Source organism: Neomonachus schauinslandi, chromosome 14, assembly GCF_002201575.2.
Source record: "Neomonachus schauinslandi chromosome 14, ASM220157v2, whole genome shotgun sequence".
NCBI lineage: Eukaryota > Metazoa > Chordata > Mammalia > Carnivora > Phocidae > Neomonachus > Neomonachus schauinslandi.
Genome location: NC_058416.1, coordinates 81,930,969 through 81,953,749, shown reverse-complemented (window position 1 = coordinate 81,953,749; position 22,781 = coordinate 81,930,969). Strand labels below are relative to the sequence as shown.

Here is a 22,781-nt window from a genome sequence, read left to right as displayed (position 1 = left end):
TCAGATGCTGATAGATGCTCTGAGGAAGGATGGGGCAGGATAAAGAGAGACAGAATGACTGGGAAGAGGTGGGAGGCTATTTTATTTTGTTGGAGTATGCCAAAGCAATCCCAGGCATCATGTAGTTTCACTCATAAAGTATGTCACTATGGTCCCTAACAGGTCAGGAAAAAAATTTTTTTTAATGTAAGCATCATATGATTACCGCATCAATCACAATTAACAAATAGCTCCTTAATGTTATCTACTACTCAGGCTGTATTCAGCTTTTCCCAGATGGTCCTGAAAATGTCTTGTTGGTTTGTTGGAATCAGGGTCCAAAGGGTTCGCATTGCATTTGGTTGTGAAATGGGTCTCTTGCATCTCTTAATCTATTGGTAGGTTGAGGTAGGATGGTCCAAGTAGGCCTCTTAGAAAAGGTGAAATATGAGCTGAGGTCTGAAAGAAATGAAGGAACAAGCCATGTGGGGCATGTGGGGGAAGAGCAGAGGGGACAGCATGTGCAAAGGTCCTGAGGTAGGGACATGTGAGGAGGCCAGCGTGGCGGCAGGGCAGCGGGTAAGGGAGAGAATGACAGAAGATGGTAGAAGACAGACAGAGAGGTAAAGTGAGTGTGTGTGTGTAGGGAAGGGGACAGGACATTGGATCATGGAGGGTCTTGTAGGCTGTGGTTAAGACTGTGGTTTTTACTCTGAGCATGAGGGAGAGCCCTGGGACAGTAGAGCATGAGACCACACCCCCCTGCCTGCATCCCTCAGCCCCGTCCCCAGCTTAGAGTTCCATCTCCTGTCCAGAGACACCGCTGTCTCTGCAATGGACATTATTGGTGGCCCTCCCCCTGACTCAAACCCCTTTATCAGGTGGGTTCCCCAGCTGCTGGGGGTGTGGCTGCTAACAGCCCGCAGCTGCTCCCACCCTTCTCCAGAAAATAGCCAATGGGAACGGCTGTGTCCAGAGATGCATGAGGGGTCACGCCTTCCTGGGGTAGTCCATAGCCAGTGATTGATGGATGGAGGGATAGAAAAGGCAGACCCCCTTGGGGCGCCTGGGTGGCTCAGTTGGTTAAGCGACTGCCTTCGGCTCAGGTCATGATCCTGGAGTCCCTGGATCGAGTCCCGCATCGGGCTCCCTGCTCAGCGGGGAGTCTGCTTCTCCCTCTGGCCCTCCCCCCTCTCATGTACTCTTTCTCTCATTCTCGCTCTCTCAAATAAATAAATAAATCTTTTTTTTTAAAGATTTTATTGATTTCTTTATTTGAGAGAGCGAGAATGAGAGACAGAGAGCACAAGAGGGAAGAGGGCAGAGGGAGAAGCAGACCCCCTGCCGAGCAGGGAGCCCGATGTGGGACTCGATCCCGGGACTCCAGGATCATGACCTGAGCCGAAGGCAGTCGCTTAACCAACTGAGCCACCCAGGCGCCCTAAATAAATAAATCTTAAAAAAAAAAAGAAAAGGCAGACCCCCTTGCAGGCTCCAGGAGGGGCAGCTCGGTGGTGCCATCCATGGAGCAGGGATCCCGGTGGGTGGTGGGTGGGATCAGGCTGAGGCCAGACTCCCCCAGAACCCTCCCCTCCCTCTGTTCACTCCCACTGCCCTCCTACTCCGAGCCCTCCCTCCAGAAGTCGGGTGCCAAGAATGCCTGGCTCAGGCTCTGCTTGTGGAAAACCCACCCTAAATGGACCCTCCCTCCCCTCTCCCTGTCCCATTGGCCTCTTCCTTCCCCGGTGTTTGTGCTTTTTAAACTTCACCAAAAATGTCATGGGCTGGTTTCTCTCATTGCTTCCAAACTCCCTGATAAATTCCACTGGCCGGGCAACCCCAGGAGAGGTTTTCTGGAGCAAGGAACCCCATAAATCACCTCGCTGCCACTCCGGCGTGGGCAATATCTTATGTAAAAAGGTGTTTCCTGGGAGCGCCACAGGCAGGAGAATCCTATTACAAGCCGCCCCATTAATTATCAAGAGTCAAGTCGACCCTTTGCTGCGATTTTTTATCTTAAGTCCGAAAACTGATTACCTTCACCAATCCTTCCTCTCTGCCCCCACCCCCCCCAAAAAGAAAGAAAAAAACCAACCCAAAGAATAAAATAAATGTTTGAAGAACAAATACCAAAGTTTCTCCATTTAGGGAAGAACCAGCAGAGAGAGAAGTGGCTGGGCAAGGGCCTTTTATCTTCCTTGTAAGGTAAAAGGTAGTGAGTGCTTAGCCTGGGCATGGCTTATATACTTTCCTTGACTCGTCAAGCCTAGGAAGTGGGAACTATAATCCATCCCACATTATAGATGAGGGAAGCTGAGGCTCATTTGAGGTTATGTGATGTAGCCCTTTCTTCTGGAAGGTGAGCAGAGAGTGGACCAGGCTGAGTATTTAAAGACCTAGGTTCAAACTCCACCTCTGCTTCTTACTAGGTGGGACTCTGAGCATGTGAATTTACCTCTGTGAGCCTCAGTTTCCCCTCCTGCAAAACAAGGAATAAAAGACCCCACTGGTCCCCCTGCCCAGTCTTGAGGCTGCCCCCCCGCATCTGTTTGGAGTCTTGAAGAAGCCTAACTCAGATCTTTGCCCCCTCCCCTCACCCTGCTTAAATCCTCCCATTTCCCCGCTGCATTTAGGATGAAGGGCCCACCCCTCACCTTGGCCTACAGAACGCTCTATCATCTGACCTCTGCTGACCTTTCAGACCCCAGCTCCTGCCTTGTCCCGGTTCCTCCTCTCCTCACTCCCCAAACTGCAGCCATACCAGCCTCCTTCTCTTCCTAGAATTCACCAAGCTTGACCCTGCCTCAGGGCCGTTGTCAGTGCTGTTCCCTTTGCCCGTCACACTCTTCCCCCAGATCTCAGCTAAGTGGTCACTTCCCCTCATGCAGGCCTTACCTCAGAGGGGCCCTCCTGGATCACAGCCTTGCCTCGCAGGGCAAGCAAGGCACTCACCTGGGGGGCAAAAAGTAAGGGGTGCCCCAAACTCAGCAGTCAAGATAAATTATATTGTAATAAAACATTTTTTTCAATTAAAATTAATGTGAAAGAAATTTGTGATGAATATAATAGTGACATTTTTAAATAAAGATAGGTTCTCACTTGGCCTTGCATGTCTCACCTCACCGAATCCCAGGCCTGTCAGATCCTGTCTTGATTGAAAAGGTTGCCATTTTTGCTCATTATGGGCTATTTTGCATTAATTTGATTTTTCAAAATATTATATGAAAACACGATTTACCTTGATAACTGAGTTTTTGGTGCACATCTCTCCCACCCCCCCACTTAAATTTTGCACCCACGGCGAGTACCCCTCTTGCCCCACCCTGCTCTGGCCTGGCCAGGCGCCTCTCCCAGCACCCAGGCCCTCTTGATCTCATTGCCTTCTCTTCCTACTGCTATTTGAAATGATGGCTTTTCTCCCTTGGCTCTTGTCTCTCCCAGTGAAACATCAGCTCCATGGGGCCTGGGATGGAACCTGTTGTATTCACATCTGTAATTCAGAGCCCAGAAGAATGCCCAGTGCATACTAGGCATTCAGCAGATATTTGCTGAAAGAAAGAAAGAATGAATGAATGAATGGAGAGAAAGTTCAAGAAGTCAGGCAGGTGTCTGTCTGTACAACGTGGCTACGGGGTCTTTGGTCCACCTCCCAGCCCCATTTTTCCGAAGAGGAGGCTGAGGCCCAGAGGGGGTGAATAACCTAGTCAGCCCCACACAGAAGAATCCCATGGGGCTGCGCGTTGACCACAGAGAAGTCTCTGGTGACCTGGGGTGGGCCAGGTAGGTGCCAGCTCTCCTGGAGCATGCACATTCCTGAAACGTGGTCCCCAAACTCCCGTTACCGGCTCGGGTTGTGCGGATCCATGCATCATCTTTAATGTTACCCAGTTCATACGTTTCTTGAAACCTTAAATGCCTTTTAGAAAGAAAACGTTATCACCACTCTAAGTGGAGAAACGGTATCACTTCCCAGAATTAGGTAATAAACGTAGCGATAAATAAAAGGAAAAACCAAACGATGCCTGGATGTTGTGGCTGGCTTCTGTTGTGCCAAGTCTCCGAGCCTGCCTGCAGTGCGTTTGATAAGCAAGCGGGAGATGGGCGTTTAAGACACACTAGCACCCAACAGAGACTGGCCCTAAGACAGTCAGAGGAGTGGAAAAGCACCCCAAAGAGTGACTTCCTGCTGTGTATCAGGCTCGTGTGAAAATGCCCAGTTCCTCCAGAGGTCCCTGCCCCTCTCTGCAGGAAACCCTGCCTTGATTAAATAATGGTCTGGCAGAACCACACAATGATGCCGATTTTATTTCGGGGACCCCCCCCAAAAAGTGCATGAAGCAAACTCCCTCCAGCAAGGCCCGCCAGGGGGAGCTGGAGCCCGAGCCCCCCCATCTGGCTACAACAGAGGCTCCAAAGATTCTTCACGCAGCAGCGACTGATTTTTTTAGTGAGGTTTGGGTGTCCTGTAGGTCCCAAACATAATAAAATTGCATTTCTTTCTTTTTTTCAAAGATTTTATTTATTTATTTGACAGAGCGATAGAGAGAGAGAGCACAAGTAGGCAGAGCGGCAGGCAGAGGGAGAGGGAGAAGCAGGCTCTCCGCTGAGCAGGGAGCCTGACGTGGGGCTCGATCCCAGGACCCCAGGATCATGACCTGAGCTGAAGGCAGCTGCCCAACTGACTGAGCCACCCAGGCGCCCCTTTTTTATTTCATTTTTAAAAAATGAGGTGAAACACAATGTAAAATTAATCACGAGAAAGTGAACAACTCGGAGGCGTTCAGTGCATTCATAACGTGGCGCAACCACCTTCTCTATCCAGTTGCAGGACATTTCCATCACCCCAAAAGGAAACTCTGTGCCCAGTAAGCAGCCACTTCCCATCCCCCCCCGCCCCCCAGCCTGTTTTCTGTGTCTACGGATGTGCCTGTTCTGGACATTTTGTATAGATAAGACCAGACAATATGGGGGCGCCTGGGTGGGTCAGGCGTTAAGCGTCTGCCTTCAGCTCAGGTCATGGTCCCAGGGTCCTGGGATCGAGCCCCACATCGGGCTCCCTGCTCAGCGGGAGGCCTGCTTCTCCCTTTCCCACTCCCCCTGCTTGTGGTCCCTCTCTCGCTGCCTCTCTCTCTGTCAAATAAATGAGTACAATCTTTAAAAAAAAAAAAAAGACCAGACAATATGTGGTTTTCTTTTTTTTTAAGTATTTTTATTTATTTTTGCGAGAGAGAGAGAGAGAGAGAGAGAGAGAGCACGAGCAGGGGTGGGGGGTGGGCAGAGAGAGAAGCAGGCTCCCCAATGAGCAGGGAGTCGGAATATGTGGTTTTCTTGTGCCTCATGTTTTTGAGGTTCCCCTGTGTCTTAGCAGGTGTCAGTCCTTCATTCCTTTTTTTTTTTAAGATTTTATTTATTATTTATTATTTTATTTATTTATTTGACAGAGACACAGCGAGAGAGGGAACACAAGCAGGGGGAGTGAGACAGGGAGAAGCAGGCTTCTCATGGAGGAGGGAGCCTGATGCGGGGCTCGATCCCAGGACCTTGGGATCATGACCTGAGCTGAAGGCAGACGCTTAATGACTGAGCCACCCAGGCACCCGCCAAATTATTCTTGATTAAGCCTTGACCTCCTACTACGTGCCAGACACATTCTTATCGTTGCAGGCCCTATAATTTTCCAGCTGGCAACATGGCTATCTTTAAGTACGTTCTGGAAAGTAATAAATTGCGTTATCTGTCCAAATAGGCTGTGAAATTAGTCCTTGTTTTAAAAAATGCTTTAGGCCCTTCTTCATAGAAGAAAACAGGTTCACCGTAACAACAGCATCCACTGAGAGGTCACTGTTATTCTAACTATACCATTATTATGTCAGTCAGGGTCTGACAATGAACCCTTGGGGTTAGATCTGATTGTACCCTTTCTATACACCTCGAACCTCAGAGAGGTTGAGTGTCCAAGGTCAAGTCACACAGTCCAGGGTTTCAAGTTGCTCACAGCCTGGGGATGGGGACAGAGACACGGCATGCATTCGGATGTTGCATGGAGGAAGATGTGGACACTGGCTCGGCTGGTGGCTTCATCTTCCCTTAGCTTGACCGTGGAGTTGGGGACCCTGTTGCTTCTGAGCAAAGAAGACTTACATGGTGAGGTTTTTCTCCAGCGAGAAAGGGATCACTCAGAATCTGGGTGTTCTCTAAGCCACTACTTCAGAAGCCAACCGTGCACTCCGATCCCCTGGGCGTCAGACGCATTCTGGCTCTGAAGTTCCAGGGTGGAGCCTGAGATTCTGCATTTCTACCTGGCTCCCAGGTGCTGCTGCTGAGGACCACACTTGGAGTATCGCCAGGCTGGAAGACCTGGACTTGGTTCCCAACTCTGCTCTGAACTCTCTGTGGGAGCTTAGGCCAGTCTCTTGCCCTCTCTGAGTCTATTTCCCTGGTCAATGGGGGCATTGTCCTCTGTCTGGAACATTCTCTGAAGGATTAAAAAAAAAAAAAAAAGTGGTGTTGGCACCAGAAAGCCACGGGCACCTGCTGGGGTGAGGGCTTTCCTCCCAGAGGCCCCCAGGAGCCCATCAGCAGGTGCTAAGGGGAAGTGGGGGCGGCCCTGAGCCCTGGCACAAAATGCAGAAAGAGGAGGCCAGAGGCAGCAAGGCCCCAGAGAAGTGGCAGGAGAGGTTTCCGTTCATCACAGAAATGGCCCATTTGCAATGATCGGTTGCCCAGGTGTTAATAGCACTAATGGCATAGGAAGGGTAAACTCGGTCACTTGGCTGAACAGAAGAAATATGCAGAGAAGTGTTCAGGTTTCCATAAATCAGCCGTGTGCGGCAGCGCTACGAGGGAGACAGGACTTAAAATTCCGGTCAGGAGATGGGTATTCTCATAATCCGAGCTGGAGAGGTAATTTATTCTGTTTATATCTTTTTACTGCACGACAAGGCTTGGGAGAAGGAGCCCTCCACAGCCATTCTGCATTTTAAATATTAGTCCTAAGCACAGTGGGTCAGCTTTCGTGCTCTGTGGGGTGTTCATTTCAGGGCAGGGGCACAGGGCTGGGGCCGGGGGAGAGCATGATGATGGGGCCTGGGATACATGTGGTTTCACTGGCCAGTGTGGCCCGAACGACAGCCTGGGGGCCGCCAGGGACAGGCGACGGGCCCCTTTCGCCCCACGCTGGAGGGCACAGCCAGGAGCTCGCTAGCCTCCTTACTGGCATGGCTTGGAGTATTTTTTTCCCCCTCTCGGAAATCTTTTGTTTTTAAATGATAATAAATACAGGTGATGAAGAGATAGAAGGAGAGGAACAGATACATCAATGGAGGTAGAAGGGGATGGTGGGGGGAGGGTGAGCGGGAGAAACAAGGGCAAGGTGGAGAAGCCGGAAATCCCTGTGTCTTTTGACCTTGGCAGTTTTCATTATGCCCTTTGCCCTCCGGCTGGTTTTGTTGAGCCCCCTCCTTTCCCCTCAACAAAATCCAGTGAGGTGGCTTCTAGTGAAAATTAGCGTTCATTAAGAGTCTCTCCTAAAGGATCTCTTTTTATGGTATGGAAGCTGGAAAGCATGCATTCATTGGTGTAGTTGCTCGCAGAGAAGGAGGCCTTACCTGGGCCAGGCTCTGTCCTGGGCCCAGGGGCAACATGAGCTCTGGATTCAAAGCCTAGGTCTGTGGTCTCTCCCTGGCCGTGTGACCCCAGGCAGCTCACTTCACCTCTTGGGGCTCAGTCTTCTCATCTGCAAAGTGGGGTTAATGACATTCATGCCGAAGGGCATGTGAGGGTCTACGGGGAACTTCAGATGGACAAGACTTCGTCGGGCAGTGGTCCTGCAATGCCAGCCGTGGCCAGGAGGCCTCGGGAGGTGGGTACTTCTAGCAAGCACCGCCCTCTGATCACACTTTGAGAAAATGGTTGGGGGTGTCCAGGGACCAGCAATCCTGCCCAGGTCTCCCCCTTCCCTGTCTAGCCTTCCTGAGAAACCGCCTCCCTAACTCAGTGCACCCAATGCCATGACTGTGGGCCCCACAGGGGCACTGGGAGGGGATGGGTGGGGCTGGGGTCTCTTCTCTTAGAGTCCCTGGGTCCAGTAGGCTCTTGAGCAGTTGAGAGAAGCTCACAGGAGTGGGGGTTGGTTTGAGCTGATTTAGACAAGCCCCCTCCCACTTGTCCTCCTCCAAGGAAGTCGGTGGGGGCAGGGAGATGGGGGTGGGGATTGAACTTGGGACCTAGATTTCCAGAACCTTGGCCACAGGTTGAATGACATCCCTCCAACGTGGATGAAATACCCTTGTGAGCCCGTTTTGCAGTGGGGCAAACCAAGGCTCAAAAAGGTGACACAGTGACCAGATAGTCTCCCGGACCCCAGGGCCCTTGCTCTGTTCTGCCCCCATCCTCCTCCCAGGTGACCACTGCTCCCATCCTGCCTCACTCAAGAACACTCAGAGGAAGGGCGCTGGGAGTTAGCCCCAAGTACTGGCCTGGACCCCACAGATGGCCCTCCCTCCTGGAATCTGGTGTCCTGAACAGCGTCCAAGATCTTGATGGGACCACCCCGGGGTTATTCAAGTACTCCCTGATGCATGGGTAGGCTCCTTCCCCTCCCCATTCTCCCAGATGGAAACTGTGGGCATGTGAAGGGCAGGTATATACGCTCTGTGTATATGTCGTGCACACGTGTGCACAAGGATATGAGGTTTGGGTCTGTGTGTGTCCACAGGGGCTGGGCATGTGGGTTCAAAGCAAGTATGTGGGGGCGCCTGGGTGGCTCAGTCAGTTAAGCGTCTGCCTTTGGCTCAGGTCATGATCCCAGGGTCCTGGGATGGAGCCCTGCATCGGGATCAAGCCCTGCATCAGGATCGAGCACGGCATCGGGATCCCTGCTCAGCGGGGAGCCTGCTTCTTCCTCTCCCTCTGCCTGCCGCTCCCCCTGCTTGTGCTCTCTCTCTCGTGCACATTTTTTTTTTAAAGATTTTATTTATTTATTTGACAGAGAGAGAGACAGCGAGAGAGGGACCACAAGCAGGGGGAGTGGGAGAGGGAGAAGCAGGCTTCCCGCCAAGCAGGGAGCCCCATGCGGGGCTTGATCCCAGGACCCTGAGACGATGACCTGAGCCGAAGGCAGTTGCTTAACCAACTGACCCACCCAGGCTCCCCTGTGCACATGTTTTTGTATGTGTGAATGTGCAATTGTGTGAGCATATACATGTTTGGTGTGTGTGTGTGTGTATGCGTGTGTGTGTGTGTAGCTGGATGGGGGGAAGGGAGGGGTAGGGCTACAGTGAATTCTTACCCCGCGCGTCCACTCAGCTGCCCCCCTTGACACCTCTGGCTCAAGCTTTTTTACCTGGGTAGGTGGCTGGGGGTCTGAGCACAGCCACAGGAGGGAGTCCTCCCATCTCTTGCAAATCCCCTTCTGCCCCCTCCTCCCTGCCTCTGTGACCCTGTCAAAAGCCTGTCTGCAGGGAGTGAAGGTGAGTCCACTCCCATGAACTTCACTTTCCTAGGTCTCTCTCTGGTGAAAGTTCTAAGTGAGCCCTTCTTGAAAAATTCACATGTGCCCAGCAAATGTTTGGGGGCCTGGCAGAGATGGGGCCCAGAATCTTGCAAATTCTCTCTTGGGTTCTGTGATTCATTACAATCAGGGCACCATTGTGGAGTAGAAGCACAACCCAATACGTACACGGGCTTGAATCCCTGCTCTGCCACTCCCCAGCTACGTGACCTTGGGCAAGTCCCTTGACCTCTGTGAGCATCCTAATGGGGCAAATAATACTTACCCTGCTACAAGTCCAAAGATTTAGCTAGGAGGATATTTATTCCAGCATGGTTTAAAGTGATAAAAAAAAAAAAAAAGGAGGGCCGCCTGGGTGGCTCAGTCGTTGGGCGTCTGCCTTCGGCTCAGGTCATGATCCCGGGGTCCTGGGATCGAGCCCCGCATCGGGCTCTCTGCTCTGCGGGAAGCCTGCTTCTCCCTCTCTCACTTCCCCTGCTTGTGTTCCCTCTCTCACTGTGTCTCTCTCTGTCAAATAAATAAATAAAATTAAAAAAAAAAAAAGGAAACAGACCCAAATGTCCAGTAACAGAACTGGTTAAAAAGAAAACAAAATCCAAAAAAGGATGGGTCACCCATCACCAGCAGGTTTCAGCCTGTCACTGCTGAGGATGACATAACTCTGACTACGATCAATTTATTAATCGGGGAGATATTGCTGAGTGAACCAGAGCAGGTAACCACATGGCGTGTAGAGAATGATCTCTAGTTTCAAAATGAAGAAAAAAAGAAAAGTCTGGAACGAAAGGCATCAAATACATTACCAAGGTGCTTGAGATTCTGGGTGATTACATTTTTTTCCCTTTGTTTATCTGAAATTTCTAAATTTTCCTCAATGAGCAAGGAGCATTCATCTGAGAAAGACAAATGCGTATAAAGGAAAGAAAAGAAAGAGCCAAGCCACCTTGCATTATTCTCACGAGGTCCACATACAAGAGGGACAGATGAGCAGGACTCTTAGAGTATGCCTGTTCCTTGGTGGTCCACGTCTCCTCCTCTCCCTCACCCCCTCCCCCCACCCTGTGCCCAGCTGCCGCTAAAGTGGGCAAGCCCCCGCCCCCAGCTTGGATGAAAAGGGACATAAGGCAGGACACACTCACATTTATTTTTATCTCCCTCATCTGCTTTTCTATCCCTACAGTGTCCGAGTTGGAAGGGAAGGTAGGAAGCCCTCCCTCCCATCCCCATTTTTGCAAGTAAGGAGACAGGCCTTGTCTTCCGGTAGTGGCTCAAGCCTCCCAAATCTCATCTAACACTCTTTCCATCACACTGATTTACCCCATGGTACCAGCATTCCTTCCATTGGAGTTGCAGACTACATCAGCTTTGCCCTCCCTGGGGTCCTTCTGCCCTAATACAGCCTTGCAGATAACTAGAGTCAGCTTACCAGCCCGCCGGAATGACACGAGGCCTCATTAGGAGGGAAGCTAGAGTTCTTCTGACACCCCGGGGACAAACACATCACACAACCATTCGTTGGTCAAATATCTTGAAGACCTACTGTGTGCGGGGTAGGCTTGTGTTAGATGGTGGTCTTTATAGAAAGCACGGGGCCATACTGTGCCCCGCACATAGTGACTGTCAAAAAAAAAAAAATGGCAGCCACTTTCATTTCCTAGTGATTCTCAAAAGCACCCCCCTCCAGGTAGCTTTATACCCATCAAGTCTGTTTTATGAGAGACATGTGAACTAGAGAGAAGTAGGACTCTATTCACTTGGAGGGACTCTGGGGGCAGGCACACACACAAAAGAAAACCACACAGCACTGAGGGAAAAAAGAAATTTTTTTTTATTAATCTTTCTTCTTTAAAAAAGTTGATTTTTTGTTTTTTGCGGTTTTTTTTTTTTAGGTAAACCTCTTTCTGTCTCCCCTCCCTCACTCTGCCCACCCTCCTCTTAAAAATATAAAAATGTCCAACCCCAGATAACTAGAGTACAATAAATAAACAGTAAACACAAAAACATACTTTATTTGTTTCTTCTTTATACAAAATAAGGAAACTAGAAGCGTTCGACTTCCAAAAAAGTATAATACTGTACATCCTGACGACCCAGCCTCCTGGCCCCGGGCATGGAGGGTGGTCTGTGGGCCTGAGCCCAGAAATCTTGGCGCCTTGCCCAAGGGGAGAGCAGGGTGGGCAAATGTTCCAGTCTGGCCTGGACCCCCGGGCTCACAATAAATGTCAAAGGAAGGAAGGGTTGGGGGCGGGGGGGTTGCCTGGCCCGGGGCCCGCGAGGTCCGGACCGCCCCCTTCCTAGAAAGCTGACCTTGATCCTCAAGTATGGCCACCAGGGGGCGCCCGCGCGCAGGCGGCTCCGTCCTCCTCCCGGTGACACCCCCACTCAAGCGCGCTCCTCTCTCGCTCTCTCTCCATCTTCCCGTGCTCTCTCCGGCTGGCGCTCTCTCCATCTTCTCTCTTCCTCATTTTGCTCCCTTCCCTCGCTCTCCCTTCACTCTCTCTCTTTTTCTTATCATCTCGTTTTAAAGACGGGGAAAGCAGAGTGAGAAATAAGGTTACCCAAATGCCACTCGGATTGCAGAGAGGGGGAAAATCAGCTCCGCCCCTTGGCCTCAACCCTCTGTTGGTCCGAAGAGGCGGTGGTAGGGGTCGGGGGAAGTCTAGAGCGTGCTTGAAATCTCTCGACCCTCCGCGGTATCGACTTTGGTCCCAAGCACCGCCTGCGCCGCCGGGGGACTGTAGGCAAGCGGGCCGGGGGAGGGGGGGTACCGGGGTGGACCCGGGGGCGCCCCCCGCGCGCCCCGCCGAGGAGCCGCGGCCGCTGCGTGCGGACCCGGGAGGGAAGCCCTGAGGGCGGCGTGTCGGTTCGGGCGGCTGCGTCCGGGGGCGGCCCGGCCCGGCGGCCTTACCACACGGCGGCCTCGTTGAGCTCGGGGTTGGGGTGCGACAGGGGTCCGCTGTAGCCGCTGGCGCCGCTCATGGGGAAGGGCGGGCTGGGCCCGCCGCTGAACACCTCGCCGGGCAGGGGGTGCAGCGCGCCCGGCAGGCCCGGCTCGGGGCTCGGCGTGTCCGGGTGCGAGATCATGTCGGTGAACCTGGGGTTGTCGGCGGCGTGCGGGCCGGCCAGCGGCGGCTCCAGCGCGCCCAGCGGCGTCGAGCCGGGCCCCGACGCGGCTAGGAAGCTCGAGTCGGCCGGGGACTGCGCCTGCGACGGCGGGCCGTGCGCGAAGAAGTCATAGTTGCCTCCGGGCGCGTAGTAGTCGCCTTGGTAGTCTGCGGGAGGGGACCAGGAGGACATAGGGAGAGGTCAGAGGCGGCCCCGCCGGGAGGGACGCGGGAACGCGGGAGGGGACCCGGGCGGACCCAGCGGGGATCGCGCGACACTGACTCAGGTTGGCGAGCCCCGCGGAGACCAAGGGACAGGGCGCCTGGCGGAGGCGGCGGAGGGCGCAGACCCAGAGCCAGTGTCAGGGAGGGAGACCATGAGAGGTGCTCAAAGTCCCAGACACCTACCCGGAGAGATGGCCGGACCAGAGGGAGGGACTCAGAGACAGAAACACAGACAGAAAGATGTTGTGACTCCAAAGTCAGAGGTTCCCCGACAGACAGAGATGGAGAGAGACAGTGGTAGTGGACACGCAGACAGTGAAGCATCCTAGACTGTGTCTTAGAACTGAGGCGAGATCCACAGAGAGCCAGAGACATGGAAACAGGCAGAGACAGGGTCAGGGAGAGATCGGCAGAGAACAGAGTGACAGGGGAGTTAAGAGGGGACTCAGCAGGGAGCCCCCAGACTCAGGTCAGAAGAGAGACCCAGATGTGCCAAGCCCAAGGCAGAGAGAGACCAGGGCGATGGTCTAGGACAAGCACAGAGAAAGAGATGAGACCGGCCGTGTGGTTAGAGACACACCGGTAAAAACCGGCGAGACCAGGGGCGAGATGAAAGGTCAGGAGAGACAGAGGGGCCCACAGACCCGCCAGATGAGTCAGAGATGCCAGAGATGCCTGGAGTAGAGCTGGGCAGCGATGTTGGGGTGGATAGAGACCAGAGTACCAAATGGTGGTGGTGGGGGGGCGGCCACCTGGCGGGGAAGAAGCCAGACCTGGACCCCACACCCAAGTAGCAGAGAGGGGCTGGCGAGTTGGGCCGGGGACATGGCTACAGCACTGGAGCTCGAAAGGGGGATGAGTGCCCTCTCTTTCCCCGCAGGCACCCCGCGGACCTGGCCGGCCCTTCACCCCCTCAAGTTACAGCCCTGCGACCTTCTGGGTGAATGTGGGGGCCCGACCACTTGCACGGGCCTCCCTAGACCTGACTTGAGGGAGGGAGGGCATCTGCCTGATCACGCACATCCAACGTTTCACGGGCACTTCAGCGTGCGTTTGCCAGGACACCCAGGTTCTGAAACATTTGGGGACACTGAGTCCTTTTGAGAATCCGGTAATAGCTACGGGCTCTCTCCAGAAAAATGCACAAATCACATTTTTGCCCGCAAAATCAGGGGGCGCAGGGACTCCAGGTTACAAGCCCACCCATTCTCAATAAACTGTTTCTGCATCAACTCGCTGACCTCCTCCCAGAGTCCCCTCCCCGGGGACCTCTTCCAGGTCGGCCTCGTGAAAGTTTGGGGTGTGGGACCCCAGGAAAGGAGCACCTTGTCACCGGCACCAGTGACAATAACCCGCTTTGTGCGGCGGGAAAACCAGCGCACCCCCAAGCCGGGTTTCCTCTGCAATACCCCCCACCCCACACTGGGTCTTCGGGTCTCAGTCACTAGGGCGAATTCTGGACGTCCCCTGCCGCCTGCCCCCCTTCTTTCTCCAAACCCTGAAATCATTCCAAATGGGGGTGCCCAGAGGCGCGGCTTGTAAACGGTTTAAGCAACAGCTAAAACGGTCGCCCATTACTTTTTAAAAACCACTCATTCCATTCTCCCCGAAAGTGAAGGGAAAGGTTGGAAGCGGCGAATTTGGGGCCCCTAAGGGACGGGGATGGGGGACGGCCGCGGCCCGCAGCGAGCCGGCAAGCCAGCAAGGGCCGCGGCCCCCGCGCGGATCGCGCCGCCTCCGCCCATATGGCGGCCGGGCCGGAGGTAATTGGAACAAACGTCGTCTGAAAAGGGCACAAAAGCCGCAGCTGGGGCTTTGTCCGCGCTCCCACGGGGAGCCGCCGGCCCCGCCGCCCAGCCCCTTTCTCGCCCGCTGCCGGCCGCCGCCGCCCGGATCTCCCAGCGCGGACTAGGCGGGGCTGCCTCCCTGGGGCTGGGGGATCCTGCCCCCCCCATTCCGGAGAAAGAGGGGCCCGCGTGTCCAGGCCGCCACCCCATCCAGCAGACGCGCGGGTAGAGGAGGCGGCGGGATTGGTGGGGGCGCACCAGTCCTCGGGGAAACCTTGCTTAATTACCCAGGCGGGGAGAAATTCCGGAATGCACCGCCCCACCACCTCCCCGCGTCGGGCGGAGATGGTGTGCGGACCGAGGCAAAGATAGGTAGGGAGAGTTCGTGGCTGAAGACCGCCCGACCCGTCCACCATCCGAGCTGCCCTCAGCGTCCGTAGCCCCCAACCCGGGCCATGCCGTCGCAGAGTCTCTCCCCCAGAAGCACAGCTGCGCGATTTGCCCACAGTTTCGGGGCCGGGTGGGGGGGCTGGCCGGACCTGAAGTTCTAACCTCCTAGGTCGACCATGTACTGAATGAAGCCTTCCTTCCTGGGTCTGCCTGGGTGCCGCGCGGCGCCTACCCTACCCGTCGCTGGCCGGCATTGCCTCCAAATGCATGTTTCTAAGAAAAGTCACCTCTCCCCAAACTGGGCCACTAGCCGCCACCCCCCCACCCCCCACCGCCCAGGCCTGTGGCATTGAACAACTCAGCAGAGATCAGTCTCAGGCACAGGCACTCCACGGGCTCTCCAAATTCCGAGGCTCAGAAACACAAGGGGGAGGTGTTTTCCTTGAGCCCAAAGGTTGGGGAAGTGCAGGACAGTGAGTGGATTCCCTAGAGCACCTGGGGTCTCAAAAAGCCAGCGTGAGGGAGGTGGGATGGTCGTGGGGGGTTGGAATGGGTCGCCAAGCAAGTACGAGGGAAATGGAGGGGTGAGGGGACAAGGGAGGAAGGAAAAGAGGAGGGAAGGAAGAAAAGGAGTGACGGCGAGGAGAGTTCCCCCAGGCTTGCGCCCGGGGAACACCAACAGCAGAATGCCTCTCTGCAAACTCCAGCTCCTTGCCCCTGCAGCCCTAAAGACAGAGAGTGGGTGACTGGGTGGGCCCAACTCTTGCGCCTCCAACCCAATGAACACTGGTGGGCTTGGGGCTGGAGAATGGGCGAGAGTCCTGTCCAGAGCACCTGCCCGCATCCTGGCTCACAGTGCCAGACGCTGAGCGCATAGTCCCCGCTGCGGAACAGGGGGTGCTGACTAGGTAGCAGGTGGCCCAGGATGGATTCTGACCCCTCCACCCCTACTGCCCATGCTGCCCTCCAGTGCCTGTGTTCCTGCTGGTGCCAAGTGCGCCACGCCGCCCAGGGCAAGGGCAGCAAGAAGACTGGGTGTCCGGCTGGGGCAGGATGCCTGTGGATTTGCGGTGCTCGCCTTGGTATGATGCTTGGGAGTGTGTGAGCCTGTGAATCTCTTTGGGTATGTTTGTCAGTGAGTGAATCTGGGGAGTGGCATACACCTGTGTGTGTTGTGTGTGATCATGTGCCTAGATGTGTATCCCTGAGGTCTCTGAACTCCAGTGTGTGCCAAGGGAGTGGCACCCGTGTGTCCTGCGTGGGTGCGTGTGTTTATCTGTGTGTACCACTGTATGTGTGAATGAACCCATGTGTCTGATTTTGTGTCTAGGAGGTATCTATGGATGAGCATGCGCCCGTCTGTTGCTGTGTGTCTGTTGTGTTCATGATTGTGTCTGTTCCGCGTGCGTAAAAGGGAGGGAGGGATCCCTGGCGGCCAACAGTGCCGGCGTCCGGCCCTGCGTCCTCAGTCCCCAGAACCGAACGGGCCCGGGTGTAGGGCAGAGCGTTCCGGGGTGGGGAGTGGGTCCTTACCTCCGTAGTAGGTGTACGGAGTGGACCCCAACATCTCAGACTCGTCCAAGCGGCCGCCCAACGGACGCATGCGCCGCGGACTCCGGAAGAAGGCGTGTCTCCGGGCGCCCAGTGCGCTCAGCTGTTTCATCCTGCGTTCTTTGGACCTCCGGTTCTGGAACCACACCTGGGACAGGGCGGGAATTGTGAGCTCAGGTCCGGGGTGCCTTCTCCTCCCTGCCCAGGCCGCCCCTTCTGGGTCCTATAGCCTCCTGCGCACCAAGACTGCCCAGAGGCGGGGGCCGGGCGGATTAGGCCGGGAGAGGTGGAGAGGGGCTTCGGAGAACCAGCCAAGGGTGAAGGATTTCGCGGACCCGTGGGGCGACTCATAAAGACTTGGGCTTCCTGGTCCTCGGCCCGCCCTCGGCCTGACGGCTTTATAAAGGCCTCCCGCCCGGCACGGCTCTAGTCCCGGCCCCTCGGCTCCCCAGCCGGGTTCTGGCGGTTTGTCTGTCTGCCGCCGCACCGGCGCAGGGAGGGGGGCGCGGAAAGAACCTTGCCCCTTTCTCTGCTCCGAAAAATGCGAGGAAAGGAGGGGTACCTCGGCGAGGCTTAAAACTCTCTTTGAACGGGGAGGGGGCGGGATTCCGAGGGATGAGTGACCCGCCCAAGATCGCACCGTCAGGAGGACAGCAGGGCTATGCGGAATCTTTTGGTTAGAAGTCTGACCAGCGGGTCCTGACGTCGGGCACAGTCTGCCCTTCGGCCGACCCGAACTCGGCGCGCTGTTAGCCAAGGAGGCTGGGTGGGAGGCTCCTCTGAGCTCCCCGGCTGCCGGGCTCAGCCGGCCTGCGGAAGGGTGACCCGGGCCCGGCCGCACCTGGATGACGCGCATGTTGAGGCCGGTCTCCTGTGCCAACTGTTCGCGGATGTGGCGCGTGGGCTTGGGCGTGGCGGCAAAGGCGGCCTTGAGCGTCTCCAGCTGCTTGGCTTTGATGGTGGTGCGCGGGCCGCGCCGCTTCGTGCCCGAGTTCTGCTCCTCATTCTCGTTGTTGGCTGTCTCCTTGTCCGACGACGTCGAGTTGTCCGTCTCCTTGGGATCGTCCTGGAGCGGGTCCTGGAGGTCCGGGGACAAACTGCGGTCCGTACAGGATGACACTGCGGGCGGACGGAACGGGAAGAGGACAGCGGCGTCGGCGGCGGCCCAAGGTCTCTCCAGTCGGGTAGCCGGTTCCCGCCGACCCAGGCCCCCGCCATCCGCGCCCGGTTCCCTTCCGAGTCTCGCGACAGCCCCTCCCCCAGGGGCCCGGCGCCCGCCCACTCCCTCCAGGCGGGGCCGGGCCTACGGAGGGACCCTTCTCCAGCCCTCGCGGCTCTTTTCGGCTACTGCTTGGGTAAGGGGGAGGCACGCCCTCTGGGGGAGCCAGGCCTCCGTGGAGAGGGGACGTGAGGAGGCCACAGATGCCCTCTGGGCCTCAGATCTTCCTCCCCCATCTCTCCTTCCTCCAAACTCCAATTACCGTCCTCCCAGTGCCGCCTGAAATTACCAGGAGCTGAAAAGACTCAGAAAGGGGGGGAATTGTGTGGCTCCAAATTGGGGGAGGAGGGCAACTTGGAAAAGGCCCTTCAATAGAAGGAGAGGGGGGGAAGAGCTGGTAGTCGTATCCTGTAGGACAGACTCCAAATGCTATCCCCTTTCCCCAGCCCCCCAGCCCCCCAGCCCCACGCCCCCGCCCTTCCATTTGCCCTAGAAATGCCCGATGGGAGTGGAGAGCTCTGAGCCAGGCACAGAATGCGCACAAGCGTCCAAGTAGAGAGTGCCAGGCTGGCTGCGGCCGGAGGGTCTTAGGGCCTGAGGCTGGGGAGGGGAGGAGGCCGCCTACCTGAGTTGAGGCTGCCCTCCTTGAGGCTGGAGGAGCTCAGGTAGTCGTCCTTGCACACGAACTTGTTCTCGTCGATGACGTAGAGCTCCTCGCCTGTGGACAGCTGCTTGTTGCACACCATGCAGGTGAAGCAGTTGAGGTGGAAGACTTTACTGCGGGCCTTGCGCACCAGGTCGCTGGGCGAGATGCCTTGCGCACAGCCCGCACACTTCGTGCCGAAGCGCCTGCACACACAACATGTCCTGTCACCTTGGAGCAGCGCGGGTCCCGTCCTCTTGAGCCCCTGACCTCTTCCCACCCACCCTGGCCTCTGAGAGGTCCCCATTTCCACATCTGTCAAATGAGACCCCAATCCCGTACTCTCTGGCTAGTGCGAGAGAGGTGAGACAAATGTCCTGGGCTGTTCTTGGGGCTGGGACTGTCACGCCCTGTTCGGGTTTATTCACCCTCCACAAGGTTTAGAGCAATGGGTGCAGCCTTCAGCCAAGCACAGACCCAGAGCACCCCAAGTTGCTCCCTGCATCCCTGCCAGATCTGCCTGGACTTCTTGAGGCAAACTTGGCTGTCTGAGTTCTTTAACATTTTAAGCCAGGCCAGCCGGGTTTGGGCCACTCCTTGGCTTTGCCTCCTGGATCCTGTCCAGTCTGCTGGGGCCCAGGTAAGGCCACTTGGCCTGGCTGGCAGATCCTAGCAATGGAGTGGGGAGCTCCTCTCCTGAGCTGGACCTGAGCAGGCGGGAAGGAACCTTTTGCTGATTCCCAGTGCCACCAGCACCAGAGGCCTTTCCAGTCCCCACTTTGGGACCTGCGGGAGCTAGTTGACCCTGTGGACAGCAGGGCTTTGGAACGGTGGACTCCGGAGCAGGGATTGAGTCTCCAACCCCCCAAAATGTCCGGCCCTGGCAGGCGCCGGGAGAATGTGACCAGCAGGCAATCCTAAACCTGCAAGGCCGGTACACGGGATCTCTCAAATTCCCCCTTTCCCGAGTTCTTGATCTAAATCCCTTTCTTTCTTCCTTGAGCGCTTGGAGAAGGCCAGCCTCCCCCAGATGGGTGTGCAGGCCAGCACTGGGAGGGGTGAGGTGCAGGTTGAGGGGGAGAGCGAGGGCCCAGCACCTTGGGGCCCCACATCTACTCATACCCATGTCTCTAAACAAGGCGAATTTGGGTGACGTTGATGTAGTGAGGGCATTAGAAGCCATAAGTCACTTTTGGCCTTATCCGGCAGCGTAATTGGCCATATGCACCTTATCAAAAATCATTAGGCACTTTGCAAGCATCGCCACATTAGGGGCCTCAGGCCTCTGGAGCCAGGGAGTTTACACGTGTAAAGCCGTGGCTGACATTTTCTCCTATTCAAATTACCTAGTGCCCAGCCGTTCGGGCCGGTGAGCAGCCTTTCTCCACGGTGTTAATCACGCCCCGCTTCCCTCGGTGCCTGGAATTCACAGGCACAAAGCCGACTCCGGGCGCCTGGCGGAAGCAGGCAGGGCTGAACTGCCAGAAAACCCACAGCCTTCCAGGCTATCCCTTGGTGTTTCCCAGGTTGGGAAACTGAGGCCCAGAAAAGTGCTCTGCCCTGGCTCACCTGAGGGCCCCTATGGGCAGCAAGGGAAGGTGACACATCGCAGACTGGACCCTGGAGGTCCTGATTCTCAGCTTCGATTTCGTTTGTACATTTCAAGACAGGAGAAAATGTGTAAGGAGTTGGTGGGGGGGGGGGCAAGGAGGAGAAGGTTCCCTCCCCCCATCATCAGAAGAGATCTTCCTGGCTGAGCCCCCTCGGAGTTGGGGAAGTTTCTGTTTGTCCAGGAGGGCTCTGGGGCCCTGGCCTGCCGGGAGGTCAGCCCCCCGGGATCCCACACTCTGCCCGGTGGGAGAAGCCTCCAGCAGCCCCTAACTTAGGCAAAAATTCTTCCTCTCTCAGAACCGGGCTTGAACTTCCCCCCTGGGGTCGCAGCTGCGGGGAAGGGGCAGAGACGCGTGGGGAGCAAGTTTGTCAGGGCTTCTCCGCCCTGCCCCACCGCGGCTCCAAGCCGGCCTGGAGGAGCGAACTAGAGCCAGCAAAGCAGCATTCTTCTTACTCCGCCCGGGCTCGGGCGCTTTCCCGGACCAAGGACAGGACGAGAGCAGCGGGCTGCCCCGCTTCCCATTTAAGCTTGTGAGCCCAGGAGGTTGGTTTCGCGGTCTCCCCTTCCCGGGCGCCCCAACGGAGCGCGCAGGGCGGGCGCGCAGGCGGCAGGGCGGCGCGGCCTCTTACCTGAAGAAGTCATTTTTGCAGTAGAGCTTGCCCTCGCGCGAGAAGCACTTCTCCGAGAGGTTGGTCTTACACTCGCAGCACTGAACGCATTTGATGTGCCACGCGCGGTCCAGCACGTTCAGCAGAAAGCGGTCGAGGATGGGCCGCTCGCAGCCGGCACAGTGCACCATCATAGCGCCCCGGCGGCTCGGGCCGCCCTGCCCTCCCTTTGGGCCCCCGGCCCTCGGGCCCCCGGGCCCCGCTGCTGCGCTCCGCCTCTTATCTCGGCCGCCGCCGGGCGAGTCCGGTCCGGACCAAGACTCAGCCGGTCAAGTCCTTGGGTGATCGCTGTCCTGGCGCTGGGCTGCCCGGGGTGGGGTGGGGAACGGTGGCTTTCACAGCCTCATGCCCCGGGCCGCGCGCCCCAGTGCTTGTTCCGGGCTCCCCCAGGTGTCTTGGGTGGCTAATGGCCTCGGCGCTGCGGAGCGGCTTTCCCCGGTGGCGGAGGCGCCGGCACTTTCCCCCACTTTCAAGCGGTCCCGATCCTCATCTTTGTCTGGCCGCCGCCTAATTCGCGCATCCTTATTCAGATTTGGTGACGTGGCGCGGCACGTAGGGGGCCCGGCGGCCAATGGGCGCGCGGTGGCCATGGCAACCTCTTAAATTTATAGCATATCTAAATTGGCTACAGCGTTGCGGTCCGGACAGAGCAAAAAAAACAAGGCATCAGTATTGTTGAGTATTAGCTTGTACCTGGTTCGGAGGCTAAGTAAGTATTTACCTTCCAGTTTGGGGTTGGGGGCGGGGGCCGCGCGATCTGAAAACTGCATCTCCCTTCCTCTGTCTTCTCACCAGTATCTGGGGGCCAGGATTCCAGGGCCTAGTGGGAGAGGGACCCCTGCCCCGTTCGCCATCCCCGGAACTTGCAGAAGTTGCCCGAGGCCCGGAGCGCGCTCTACGTCCGCCTCTTCTTCCCTAGTCCAGCCCGCTCAAATTAGACTCCCTCATCCCCGCGTCCCTGGGGTCTGCGCCCTGGAGCTGGGACAGCGCGGTTCACGGGGCTCCCAGAGCCGGGCCGTCTTCTTTTGTCATACACCGAGCTGGGGCCCAGCCCGGCCTTTCTCATGGACACAGAGAGCGAGGGCGCGGGAGAGCGCGAGAGAGCTCGTGAGCAAGCGAGCGTGAGAGCTAGCCGCGCCGTTTGGGTCTTTCTTTCCCCGTGCAGGCCCAGGCCCAAGTTGGGGGAGGGTGTCATCTGGCCTGGTCCGGGACCCCGGAGTTTCAGGCCTGAGCGCGCGGCCCACGGGGCTCTGGGGGAGAAGTGGGGAGGAGGAGGTCAGGGCAGACGGGTCTTTCTGAAGCCTGATCAGAGGTGGTGTTCACCACGTCTCTCCTTTCCTCGACGCACCTTCCAGATCCCGGGTCAGCCAGTCAGGGCGCCCTGGTGAGTGGGTCGCACTGCCGACGCGAGGAACGCTAGAGATTGCGTGGGCACTGCTTACCCAGGCGGCGCGCGCGGGCTGTGTGTCCAAGTTCCAATCTCCGTAGGACGCAGGAACAGCGGCTCATCGCTGGGGAGCTGAGGGTCTGGGGAACGTGTGTGTGGGAGTACTCGCAGGTGTGTGTGAAGAGGGAGATGGGGGTCTGGGGGACGGAGGGAGAAGCCAGGCCTCCTTTCCCAAGGGGCCCACCTGGCGAAGGGGCACTCCAAGTTTGGGAAGCCTGGAAGGCTCCGCAGGGTTTTTCCATCCCGCTCACGGAAAGTCTCAAGTCTCGGCTGTCCGCTGACCGGATAGGTCGGCCCTGGGTGGGAGCCAGAGAAGTGTGTTTGTGCCAAGCCTTGGCTGTGAATGTGTGTTTGGGTGCATTTACTGAGTTTGTTAGTGTGTATTTGCTGTTTGAGAATTGCATTTTTACCTCTGTTTATAGATAGTAATCAATCATGTGAGTACATTTTGGTATGTGTCTTTTTTGGTGTGAATTTGTGTGTTTGTATTTGTGTATAGTCCTGTTGTGTATTTGTCTGTGTACTCTTATTTTTGTTGGTCTGTGTATAGGCATGTATGCTTACTTTTGGACACTCGAATGTGAGGGTGTTTGCATGCGTGAGTGGTGTGCCTCTGTGTACAATTATTGTGTACGTGTGTACTAG

General features: G+C 56.4%; 1 protein-coding gene across 1 annotated transcript; it reads right to left on the bottom strand.

Annotated features, from left to right (window-relative positions):
- Window positions 1-12,394: 12,394 nt before the first annotated feature.
- Window positions 12,395-20,823, bottom strand: LHX5 (LIM homeobox 5). Its single transcript, XM_021698671.1, has 5 exons — window positions 20,651-20,823; window positions 18,392-18,615; window positions 17,389-17,666; window positions 16,530-16,695; window positions 12,395-12,762 (listed from the first exon to the last, which is right to left on the bottom strand). Exons 1-5 carry the CDS (start codon window positions 20,821-20,823, stop codon window positions 12,395-12,397), a joined length of 1,209 nt encoding a protein of 402 aa, XP_021554346.1.
- Window positions 20,824-22,781: the final 1,958 nt, after the last annotated feature.